The sequence below is a fragment of the Culex pipiens genome, chromosome 2, assembly GCF_016801865.2.
Source record: "Culex pipiens pallens isolate TS chromosome 2, TS_CPP_V2, whole genome shotgun sequence".
In the NCBI taxonomy this organism is placed as follows: domain Eukaryota; kingdom Metazoa; phylum Arthropoda; class Insecta; order Diptera; family Culicidae; genus Culex; species Culex pipiens.
The window spans coordinates 150362543-150375051 of record NC_068938.1 but is presented as its reverse complement, the minus strand read 5'-3'; the positions used below and the strand labels follow the sequence as shown (position 1 = coordinate 150375051).

General features: G+C 35.6%; 1 protein-coding gene across 1 annotated transcript; it reads right to left on the bottom strand.

Moving 5' to 3' along the window:
• Positions 1 to 1814: 1814 nt before the first annotated feature.
• LOC120421461 (aquaporin-11) lies at positions 1815 to 9143 on the bottom strand. Its single transcript, XM_039584673.2, has 4 exons — positions 8854 to 9143; positions 8652 to 8774; positions 2278 to 2568; positions 1815 to 2217 (listed from the first exon to the last, which is right to left on the bottom strand). The coding sequence occupies exons 1-4, from the start codon at positions 9026 to 9028 to the stop codon at positions 2021 to 2023; spliced, it is 786 nt and encodes a 261-aa protein (XP_039440607.1). The 5' UTR covers positions 9029 to 9143; the 3' UTR covers positions 1815 to 2020.
• Positions 9144 to 12509: the final 3366 nt, after the last annotated feature.

The following is a 12509-nucleotide window of genomic DNA, read 5'->3' as shown; positions in this document are numbered from 1 at the left end:
CAAACTTTTTTGCTGGCATGAGTTTCTGAACAAAACGTAGTATAAGGTTTCTGTAAAATTTCAAATTGTTTACATGTTTCATCACAAAATGTGCATAGTGCCCAAGGGGTGTAAATACTTTTTTAAATACTGTAAATACAAGCAAAAAGAGACAGTAAAAAATTACTTAAGGGTGCACAGCAACCGAAGAAGTTGTTGTCTTCTTATTCCAAATTTGTCAAACTTACGGACCCAATCCTGAAAGAATCTGATTGTCAAAATGGTCAAACTTTATTGTAAATAACTTTGAAGAATGTAATTTACGGGATGAATAAAAAATCATATCGATAGTTCCCGTATTTTTGAAGATACTAAAATGTCTGTAACAGAAATCTGGGTGCAAAAGCGATGGTTGATGTGTACCGTTAAATATGTTTTAATTTTTTGACTACACAGCCACAATTGTTTACTATTGTATGAGTTATGAAACTATAGTTTAGTGTATACAAACATTGACAAGAGAGGATTAACAGTTTATCATGCTGTGATCTTAGTGAAATAACACAATAAGAGCTTTCCAATCACAATAAAAATGCTTCGAAAACAACATGACATCTGATAATTATCTTGATCCAAAAAATAAATTGATTAAAAAAAATGTCAACGCAGTGCACGCGATTCAATAAATAAATTGAAAAAATTGGTAATAAACCTGAATTATAACAAATATTGAACAATAAATAAGTTCATAAATTATATAAAATATATTGATAACTCCGACTCCAGCTCCGACTCCGGGTCTATCAGAAATTTACGACTCCGGCTCCGACTCCGACTCCAGCTCATCAAATTTAGCAAGCTCCGACTCCGACTCCGACTCCAGCTATTCGAGTTTTGACGACTCCGACTCCGACTCCGACTCCAGGTCCCCAAAAAGACCCGACTCCACCGACTCCGGCTCCGACTCCGACTCCGACTCCACAGTCCTGGCACCAACCACGTATGTGGATTAAGTTAGTTTTTTTGTAAATCATGCTTAAAACGAACTCTAAAACACTTTTCGTTTAAAAGAAATACGAAATTGAGAACTGATTATTTACCAAAAAAAAATGATTTGAATTGAATTGAATGAAAAATTTCTACATATATTCTATATTCATTAATTTTAAAAGCGCACCAAATTCCTTTAAAAACTGATGTTGAGAAAACTGAACAACAATAAACTTAGCGTTTCAAACTTTATTCAAAATTATAAACAAAGAACAAGTTCTGTTTTTAAAAGTATTCTATTTATTAAATAAGTTGTTTAAATTATTTTGTGTGACCAATATACTCTTAGACATTGTTCCGAATTTAAGGGCCGATTGTGCCAAAATCGTTTATTGTACTGTTGAAAACCTTCATTAAAGTTGCACTATGTAGTTAACTTTTGCTCGAACATTTTGTTCGTGTTAAAAAAAACATTTATTTAACATTTTGTTCAACTTGACATTAGAGAAATTAAACTGGTACAATAAAGGGAGAATTTTTTTTTTCGAAAAAGTTCAAATTTTCAATGGAAATTTAAGGGAAATCGGCTGAAATCAATTAAAAAAAAATGTTCTGCGTTTAGAATCATTTTTAGCATGTTTGGGTTAATTCCAAAATGAATTTTCGATGCAAAAATTGGTTTTTGTTAGATCTTTAATTTTTTGAAAACTAATGATTGCATATCAACTACGGTTGTTTAATGCATTTTCCACTGGTCATCCTACTAACATAAGCAGAGAAAATAATATGAACGAAATGCTTCACATGGATGGCTCGGAAAACTCGGTGATTGTAAATAAAAAGGATTGTCTTTTCTTCGAATTTTCGAATCGTTCTCTTTATTAAGATAAAATCGTCAACATTTAACACCTAGGGACGGAAATGCACATCGTAAAGGGAAGGGATTGTTACAGAAGGATAATTAAAATAAATAAATAATGTTTCGAACATAATTATCGACAGAGATGACTAGAATTTTGACTCGACAGTTCATCCTCGGCATCTGGACCTCTTACTCCGATTTAACCTTATCCGCAAGGAACATGCTACGGAACTTGTCCATCTTGAACAGGGGCACCGAAATCACGGCACCAGCACACGATCCAAGCCAGTAGACGATGATGTGCTCAAGGGCAGAGTTTCCAGCGCAGCCCCACTTCAGCGAAGTGGCCAGCACCGGGTTGAAGTATCCTCCGGAGTAGTTGAAGGCTGTTAATAAAAGAAATTTAATTATCTAAAGGTTTGTAAAAATAATTCAAACGTCTCTACCCAACACGACCAGGCTGGTGCCGATGAACGAATCGATGAACGCTCCAAACTTGGCGTCCTTTTCCGAGATGACCTTTGACGCCAGCCGGCAGCACAGGGTGGCCAATCCTTCGATGAACGCGCCCAGGTACAGGTTTACCTTAAGATCGGCGGCGCACTCCTCGAACGCACGGCCCTCGTGCGTTTCGGCAAACTCGAACCACCAGTACAGCTGCACGTAACGATAGACGCAGCATCCGCCCATCAGCTGGGCCCAGATCTTGAGGGCAGCCTCGCGGAAGTTGACCTCACCTGTGCGAGGGGAAAGGAAACAGTAGCTCGTTGAAATCATTTAAATTTTATAATTTTTCTGTTGTTTGTATTTTTTTTTCCTTGTAACAATATTTCAAACTAAACCATATTTATATTTTTGACCAAGACCTTTTCAATTTTAGGTCATCCAAAAACTAAATTTTCTTCACTTTAAATCAAAAATTATCATAATAAACTTTGCACATTGTTACTAACAGTTTTGCTACGATTAAAAAGAGAAAATATCAATAAATTCTAGAAATATGTTGTTTCCTGAAGTGTAACGTCTTTTCCCGGTATGTTATGTGTTAAACAATTCATTCCAGATGTTTACAATTGATGGTACCGTAAACTGGGGTGACTTTGATAGCCCGGGAGACATTGATAAAAATTTGATTTGGCCACTAATTTTGATACATCCAATGTAACAGTCACATATTTGCATACATGTTCGATAATAAGTTATCCCTTAATGCTTACATACCGTCAGTGGGGGTGACATTGGGTCTGGGGGGTGAGATTGGGTCAAAGTGATTTTTTACGGATTATACAATTTCTCAGATTCTTCTCAATGAAACTGAATTCTGAGTAAAGGGTTGTGTAGGGGACATCTTAAGATGACTTCGCTGAAAAAATCTCGTTCCTAGAACAAATCCTGTCATTTTGGCAGCTGTCTAAAGTTGGGGTACGTTTTAGGGCAAAAATGACCTCTCGAAAAATCATTTTTCTAATATTTTTGTTGGAATTGCTCGAAAACTACCCAAATGTTAAAAAATCTTCACTTCAAACATTGTAGCATGTCAATACGATTCCCTCGAACAAGAAACGCTGTTGGATGACTTGTTTTTACCATATCGTTGTATTGGAGCATCATTTAAGTTTCATTTGACCCAATGTCACCCCCTCTAAGGGGTGAGATTGGGTCAATTTTCAAACTATTGGCATTTAAGGTAGTGTTCATAAAAACCCGCCATATTTTGGAAGAATGTTAGTAAACTATCTAAGAACACTTCTACGTTGAAAGATTTTCGATGTTATTTAAATTGTTTTTGTTATTAAGAAATTACGAGAGGTGTATCGTTTTTTGACCCATAGTCACCCCCACTGACGGTACTCAAAATTCTCAAAAATGTTGAGATATTAATTTAACGGGCATTTGGAAAACCTATTAAAATTACCCCGGGCTATCAAAGTCACCCCAGTTTACGGTATGTTGTTTTCAATGCATTTTGATCAATGATTATGCAACAAGTTGCAAAAAGAAAGTTTATTTTTTACACAAGTTGTACATCTACCCGTCCCGCCCGTGTGGATCAATCGGACCGCGCACTGAACTCACAATCCAGAGGTCGCCGGTTCGAATCCCGCGGCGGGCGCTCTAAAATTCTTTGTGTAAATATGGGTATTCGGCGCCGTCGCTCCGTGCCATACTTTCATACACATAGGAGCCCAGGGCGGCGAAGTCCTTGTAAATAAAAAGGAAGACACTAGTGGTTGGTACTAGCAATGGTGGCCGACAGCTATAAAGTCAACTTCGTTTTTGTACATCTACCAACTCACACGAAATCGGGAAAGTTGCCCCGACCCCTCTTCGATTTGCGTGAAACTTTGTCCTAAGGGGTAACTTTTGTCTCTGATCACGAATCAGAGGTCCATTTTTTTATATCTCGTGACGGAGGGACGGTACGACCCCTTCCATTTTTGAGCATGCGAAGAAAGAGGTGTTTTTCAATAATTTGCAGCCTGAAACGGCGATGAGATAGAAATTTTGTGCCTTTTATGTAAAATTGTACGCCAGATTTGATGGCTTACTCAAAATTCCGAAAAATCGTATTTTTCTTCGAAAAAACACTAAAAAAGTTTAAAAACTCTGGCATTTGTCGTAATTTACAACTGTAATTTTTTTTTGGAACATGTCATTTAAAGGGAAATTTAATGTACTTTTCGAATCTACATTAACCCAGAAGGGTCATTTTTTCATTTAGAACAAAAATTTTCATTTTAAAATTTCGTGTTTTTCTAACTTTGCAGGGTTATTTTTTAGAATGTAACAAAGTTCTACAAAGTTGTGGAGCAGACAATTATAAAAAAAAATTGATATACGAACATGAGGGGTTTGCTTGTAACCATCATGAGTTATTATGATTTTACGAAAAAAGTTTTGAAAAAGTTACTTTTTTGTTTCTCTTTGTTTTGTCGTCCGTGTCTGTCGCGGGTGACCATGAACGGCCATGATCGACGACGACCAACTATCAGCAATTCCCCACGAAAACAGCATGATTCGAAAAAAAAGTTCTCCGATCGGGCTCAAAAATTTTCTGGAGGTTCCTTGGCCGAAATAATTAGACCCGTATTTTTTTGATTGGCCATTAGGGTGACCTACGCCGTGTTAGGGTGGTCCGAAAAATGGCAATTTTCGTCGATTTTCGCAAAAACCACTTTTTTAAAAAAATCATATCTCCGCGCTGTTTCATCCGATTTTAGCTGTCCTAGACGCAAAAGAAAGGTGATAAGTTTGGCTTTTTGGGAAAAATAGTAAGAAGTTTAAAAAATCTAGCTTAGCATTTGAAAAGGTCGAATGAAAACTTAAGAGCGAGTTTTTCACCAATGTGTAACAGGTCGTATCGAGGTGCTCCGATTTGGATGAAACTTTCAGCGTTTGTTTGTCTATACATGAGATGAACTCATGCCAAATATGAGCCCTCTACGACAAAGGGAAGTGGGGTAAAACGGGCTCTGAAGTTTGAGGTCGAAAAAACATAAAAAATCTTAAAATTGCTCGGATTTCCGTAAAACTTCATCAATTCCAACTCTCTTAGATGCATTCGAAAGGTCTTTTGAAGCACTTCAAAATGTGTCATAGACATCCAGGATTGGTTCGACTTTTTCTCTTAGCTTTTGCAAATTACTGTCAAAAATGGATTTTTTTAAAACCTTAATATCTTTTTGCAACAGCCTCCAACACCCATACTCCCATAGGTCAAAAGATAGGTAATTACATGGACTATAAGCCTACGGTGTTAACTTTTTGGCCAATCGCAGTTTTTCTCATAGTTTTTCGATTTTTCTAGAACAAACGTTTTACAACGTTAGTTTTTTCCCTGTAGGCCGTCATAGCGGCACTTTTTGGTCTCAATTTTGTCATATTCGGAATCCTCGGACAATTTCACGTAAGTTAGAAGTATTGGAGTTGTAAATTTGATTGGAAAAATTGCCATTTAGAATGAATTAAAATATTTTTTAACAATTTGTTGGATTAGGGGTAAAACAGGTTTTCGCCTACTTGATACAGCATTTGACGTATTGATCACAGGGTAAATAAGATCTATTTCTTTTTTTAAAAATGTTTTATTTAAATATTTTTTAAATCAAATTTACAACTCGAATACTTCTAACTTACGTGAAATTGTCCGAGGATTCCGAATATGAAAAAATTGAGACCAAAAAGTGCCGCTATGGCGGCCTACAGGGCAAAAACTAACGTTGTAAAATGTTTGTTCTAGAAAAATCGAAAAACTATGAGAAAAACTGCGATTGGCCAAAAAGTTAACACCGTAGGCTTATAGTCCATGTAATTACCTATCTTTTGACCTATGGGAGTATGGGTGTTGGAGGCTGTTGCAAAAAGATATTACGGTTTTTAAAAAATCCATTTTTGACAGTAATTTGCAAAAGCTAAGAGAAAAAGTCGAACCAATCCTAGATGTCTATGGCACATTTTGAAGTGCTTCAAAAGACCTTTTGAATGCATCTAAGAGAGTTGGAATTGATGAAGTTTTACGGAAATCCGAGCAATTTTAAGATTTTTTATGTTTTTTCGACCTCAAACTTCAGAGCCCGTTTTACCCCACTTCCCTTTGTCGTAGAGGGCTCATATTTGGCATGAGTTCATCTCATGTATAGACAAACAAACGCTGAAAGTTTCATCCAAATCGGAGCACCTCGGTACGACCTCTAGAACAAACCGAGCAATATTTACAAATACTGCCTCTTAAAATGCTGTTTTGAAGGCCTCGGGACCAAAGAGCCTATGTCTGAAAATATTTTTATCGGATTTCTCGGAAAATTTCACATAACATATCAAAAAATGGTGAAGTTATGTTTTCGATACTCTGAGATACGATTTTTTGAAAATAAAAACTGGGTTTTTCGACGCGCCACGCGCAAAAATTGGAAAATGACGAAAACGGGAAAAAATCGACATTTTTCACTAAAACTGCGATAACTTTAAAATTTCAGCGATGACCTATAGATGTTATGGTACCAAAAGTTGCGTCTTTTAATTACGAAAATTTTAGTACCCTAACATGTATAGGTCATCGCTGAAATTTTAAAGTTATCGCAATTTTAGTGAAAAAAGTCGATTTTTTCCCGTTTTCGTCGTTTTCTGATTTTTGCGCGTGGCGTGTCGAAAAACCCAGCTTTTATTTTCAAAAAATCGTATCTCAGAGTATCGAAAACATAACTTCACCATTTTTTGATATTTAATGTGAAATTTTCCGAGAAATCCGATAAAAATATTTTCAGACATAGGCTCTTTGGTCCCGAGACCTTCAAAACAGCATTTTAAGTTTTCGTATGACCTTTTCAAATGTTAAGCTAGATTTTCGAAACTTCTTACTATTTTTCCCAAATAGCCAAACTAATCACCTTTCTTTTGCGTCTAGGACAGCTAAAATCGGATGAAATGGCGCGGAGATATGATTTTTTGAAAAAAGTGGTTTTTGCGAAAATCGATGAAAATTGCCATTTTTCGGATCACCCTAACACGGCGTAGGTCACCCTAATGGCCAAACAAAAAAATACGGGTCTAATTATTTTGGCCAAGGAACCCCCAGAAAATTTTTGAGCCCGATCGGAGAACTTTTTTTTCGAATCATGCTGTTTTCGTGGGGAATTGCTGTATTTCAAAACTTTTTTTCGTAGAATTGCGATTACTCGTGATGTTTACAAGCAAATTCCTTATGTTTACACATCAAAATTTTTGTAATTGTTTGCTCTACAACTTTGTAGAACTTTTTTACACTCTAAAAAATAACCCTGCAAAGTTAGAAAAACACGAAATTTTAAAATGAAAAATTTTGCTCTAAATGAAAAAATTACCCTTCTGGGATAATGTAGATTCGAAAAGAACAATAAATTTCCCTTCAAATGACATGTTCCAAAAAAAAATACGAAAAACACGTTTTTTTCGGAATTTTGAGTACGTTATTAAATCGGGCGTACAATTTTACATAAAAGTCTCTTTGACACCAAATTTCTATCTCATCACCGTTTCAGGCTGCACATTATTGAAAAACACCTCTTTTATCGCATGTTCAAAAATGGAAGGGGTCGTAACGTCCCTCCGTCACGAGATATCAAAAAACGGACCTCGGATTAGTGATCAGGGACAAAAATTACCCCTTCGGAAAAAGTTTCACGCAAATCGAAGAGGGGTCGGGGACACTGCTGTGTGATTTGGCGGATAATAACCCACATTTATCCAACGACGTTCACCGAGTTGGAAAAATATGCCGAGAGCTGAAAAAATCAAATTTCAAAATACTATTTTTTTTTGCAATTCTGAAAAACACCCTTTGAATGTATTTTTAAGTCAATTTTCCATATGTTTAGTCATTTCACCGTTCAAATCAAAACAGTGTTGAATAGTATTACTTTTCGACCACTAAATTACACTAAATTATACTGTGGAAAAACATGGGTAAAACAGCTGTCCCAATTCGCTTTAGATGACAGACATTTCTCCTCACTTGTTATCATTGATCAATTGATAAGATCTCTCCGATATACAATAACACTCTTGTCTTGTTGCTCTCAATCATGATTACTTTAGTAGCGCACCAACACTAAATTAAAGTTAATTCGTGAGAGATTTTTGTATATCTCTCAACGCGAACATCTCTCTCATTCTCTCAAATTTGCAGTTCAGAACCTTCTCATTCTGTACTATTTTTATTACACTTTCTTCTCATCCCGTTTCCGCAAATTGTACTGACAATTCAATTTTTTTCACGTTGCTTCACCATGTTTGCGAAATTGTTGTGTAACTGCACCTCTCCCCTCCCTCACTTACAACATACCTTGCACGATCTGCTCCATATAGGTGTAAGGGCAGGCCGTGGCATTGCCCCACTGTCGACCCCACCAAATGGTCAGCGTGAAAAGGAACACGGCGTACGTGGCCACGCCAAAGTTATCCGCCACTGGAAGAAGATCAGATCACAATTTAGCACAAAATTCTCCACAAAAATTCTTCAACGTTGATGCGCTGGTTCTAAGTACCGATGATCAGCTCGAAGCAACAGCCGCACAGTTCGGCGGCCGCAATGGCCTCAAAGATCAACTCCTTCACTAGACCATCTTTGGACAATTTGTCGTTAAGGCGACGTGCCGCCGAAGCCAGGAAGCAGGTGAGCGCAATGAAGAACACGCTGAAGCCAAGCTGTTCGATGGCCATCGTCGGAAGTGTGGCACTCCGGAACGGTCCGGGATTTCGGAATCGAAATAATTTAAATGAAAAGAATAAAAGTCGGGCGGACTAAGTAGTCCGATACTTTGAACGAGTTGAGCGCGAATAAAAATAAATCGCAGCAAGTCGCGATCGTCTACTCAGGCGAGTGACGATCGTGCGCATATTTTGAACCGCGTTCTCTGATGATCGCGAGAGAACATGCTCGCAAGAGAACACCTTGGCCAAGCTTAACTCGCGAACTCATTTTTTTGTCGCTTTACATGTTCAGAACATACGTTTATTTTTATTTATCTTAAAGTGGTATGACCGGTTGGTTTTACATATGCGCCAATTGAAGAGTTTAAGTCACGTGTACCCGGCTACAGCAAAAGCGGTGTGATTTGCGCAGACCTTTACTCATTCATCGGAACGAGGCGTAATGGCTCAAACTGAATTAAAAAAGCTTGAAATAATAATTCCAATATTTTTCAGGAAAATTATGTCTCAAATGAAAAATTTCAAAACTGAAATGGTATTTACTTTCCAAAAAAATCTTTCCAACAGTTTTATTTTTTTGACATTGAATTTTTAATCAATAGTTTCAACAAAGTTGTTCCCCGGATTAAAACCTATAAATACTTTAAGAATAGGAAATTTGATAGGGTTTTGATGGTTTTGGGAAACTTTCTCTAAGAAGAGTTAACAAGTATAAATTCCCCAATCCTTATAGTTAGTTGATTTCATTGGATTTTAATTCCATACTAACTTCGGGTCAATGATGGAACCACTAAACCTTAACCAAATGAGCTCAAAATTTCAGGCTATGTTTAGGGACCATAGTGCTTGAAAAATCCGGTTGATGCGCACAAAATTACACATTTGTCTTTTTCATATACCCATCAACCATGATAATGGAGATGGACACTATTTTAAACATATGGAAAAAAGAATAATAAAATAAATTGATCTAAAAAAATTGTATAGGATGAGAAAAATTTCAATAAGGCCGATGCAAATATTTTTTGAAGTTTATGTCCCTCGACTCTAAGTCGAAAGAAGGGGGGGTTACAAAATTAAAGATCGCAAAAAATTGTTGCGAGAAGCTAGAACGGTGCACATCAACCTGAGCTTTTGCATCAAGATTTTTGTTACAGACATTTTAGTATTTTCAAAACTACGGGAACTATCGATATAATTTTTGAGTTTGACTATTTTTACAATCAGATTTTTTGCAGGATTGGATCCGTAAGTTTGACAATTTTGGTATAAGAAGACAACAACTTCCTTGGTTGCTGTGCACCCTTAAAGAAAAAATATTTAAGTGATCGATAGTTAAAATGTTTTTCATTCACTTTACAGTGTCATCCCGTTTTTGGCAAAATGACTGATGAATAATACTAAATTAGAGCGTCCAACTTCCCGTCCAGGAAAAAAAAATCCCGGGAATTCCCGGGATATTTCCCAAAAAAATATTTCCCGTTTCCCGGGAAATTTACAAATTCCCGAAATACAAGCGGAAGGATATATTTTCCTACAGTTTTGGCACCAATGTTTTGAAATTATACAAACAAAATTATTAGAGAACCTGATTTGATTTTATTAATTTCAATCTATACTGTTCATATTGAACTAATCAGCTTGTCTGTAAATTTCATGTCAAGGTTTAATTCAGGTAATATTTATTTCTGAAGCATTCACAACTAGGAATATGTTTTGCTTATATGTTGGGCAACGAAATTTACGCTATTATAGAATGAATATGAATATGGAATGATTTTTGTTTTTGTTATATCATTTGAAAATAAGATATTCACCTCTTCCGGCCAAGATCAAAATTGAGATTTGTTTAAAATTTCTGTTTATCTTGAACAATTGGTTGAAAATTTAATTGATATAATTAAATTTTTCAAAAAGGGTTGTTCGAGAAGAATTTGTTTAAAAGTATTCGAGAAAATACTGTTTGAAGTTATAAATTTATGAAGCACATGAGCTACCAAGACCGTAAGAGGGTTAAATATGGAAAAAATATCGTTTAATTTCAACCACTTTTATACTATGAAAATTATTTTAATCTAATTAATTTATTAGGCCATAGAATCATATAACTAAAGTCATACCATAAATGGAACAATGAAAAGTAATTAAAAAACAACTTCGTATCAAATGAAATTTACCCAAAAAATGCAACCATATTTCAAAAACTCGCTTCAAATATTTTAAAACTTTGAGTTGTGATTTCATGAAATAGTGTTTCAAGTTAAATAGCGCTCGAAATTATATTTTTGAGGTAAATTCAATGATTATCTAATTATTCACAAGTTGAAAATACTTGTTCTGGAATAATTTATTTGCCATGAATAACATTATTTCTGCATTATTTTTTTTCCATTTCAACTTTATGGTCACTGAGACAAATTGAAAAGCAATTTTATTGTTGTGGAGCATAGATTTTCACTGTCCAAAAACTTTTATTAAAAAAAACTCAAGAAAAAAAACTAATAAATGTTTTTTGTACGATTTGAAAGACAGCATAAATAATTAGAAAATTTATATATTTTCTCAAAGTTGTAAACATGATTCTTTACCAGCAGTCAAGCCATTAATTGATCCTCACACTCATTTTGACCATTAAAGTTGCTGTTCTATACAATTCTGTTGCAAAATATTAATCAGAAACAGGATCAGAATAATTTTCGTTAAATTTCAAATTTCCCGTTTCCCGGGAATTTTGTGATCCCGGGAAAGCGAACGCTCTAGACTAAATTCATTTTTCCTTGTAATTGTTGTTTAAAAACCATCGTGAATTTCATACAATAATGAACAACTTAAAAATTGATGTTGATTTTTGGTAAGCATAAATGTTTGCAAAATTCGTGTTGCCAAAAAAGGGATGGCACTGTATTTCATTTAACTAATCTCTCTAACGCCCAATCCAATGTTTTTGCATCACTTACAAATATTAACGGTCGAATTTTGGTATAATGTTGCAGGAAGTGCTCCAAGAAGATGGAAAAGATGTACATAAAAACTTGTCATCTTGTTTTTTTTTAATGAGCTGTTGCGTTAAATATGTTTAAAGCTTTTTATTATGTTTCAATGTTGTTGTGGCGCAATTCACTACACTGCCCACCATTGAAAAAACGGCTAATATCCACTTTTGGCAAAAACGAGATATTAGCACTAGGTGGTAGAGGATGTTCCAACGCATCTTCTGGATCTTGAATATCACTGAAATAGTGTTTAGGTTTGGTTGCCGATGCGAAAAACCAAACGGCTAATATGCCATTCTTATGGGAAATTGCCTTGACGGAGATTTTGTGACAATACTTCTCGGAATACTTGATTTGGCTTAAATCCGGATTTTCAATTATGGGCAGTACAGTTGACAATTAAATCACAAAATACTATGCGCCTCCATCAAGATGTGTTGAAATTATGGAGTCGCATGGCTACATGTGGTTTTCTGTTTTTTTTTGCAATTGTGATT

Excerpts from the sequence above, each read along its gene's own strand:
- LOC120421461 (XM_039584673.2), bottom strand. The coding sequence starts at position 9,028 with ATGGCCATCGAACAGCTTGGCTTCAGCGTGTTCTTCATTGCGCTCACC. Across the intron at positions 8,775-8,853 it reads TTGCTTCGAGCTGATCATCG|TGGCGGATAACTTTGGCGTG; the intron begins GTACTTAGAACC and ends ATCTTCTTCCAG. Across the intron at positions 2,218-2,277 it reads CACCAGCCTGGTCGTGTTGG|CCTTCAACTACTCCGGAGGA; the intron begins GTAGAGACGTTT and ends TTTTATTAACAG.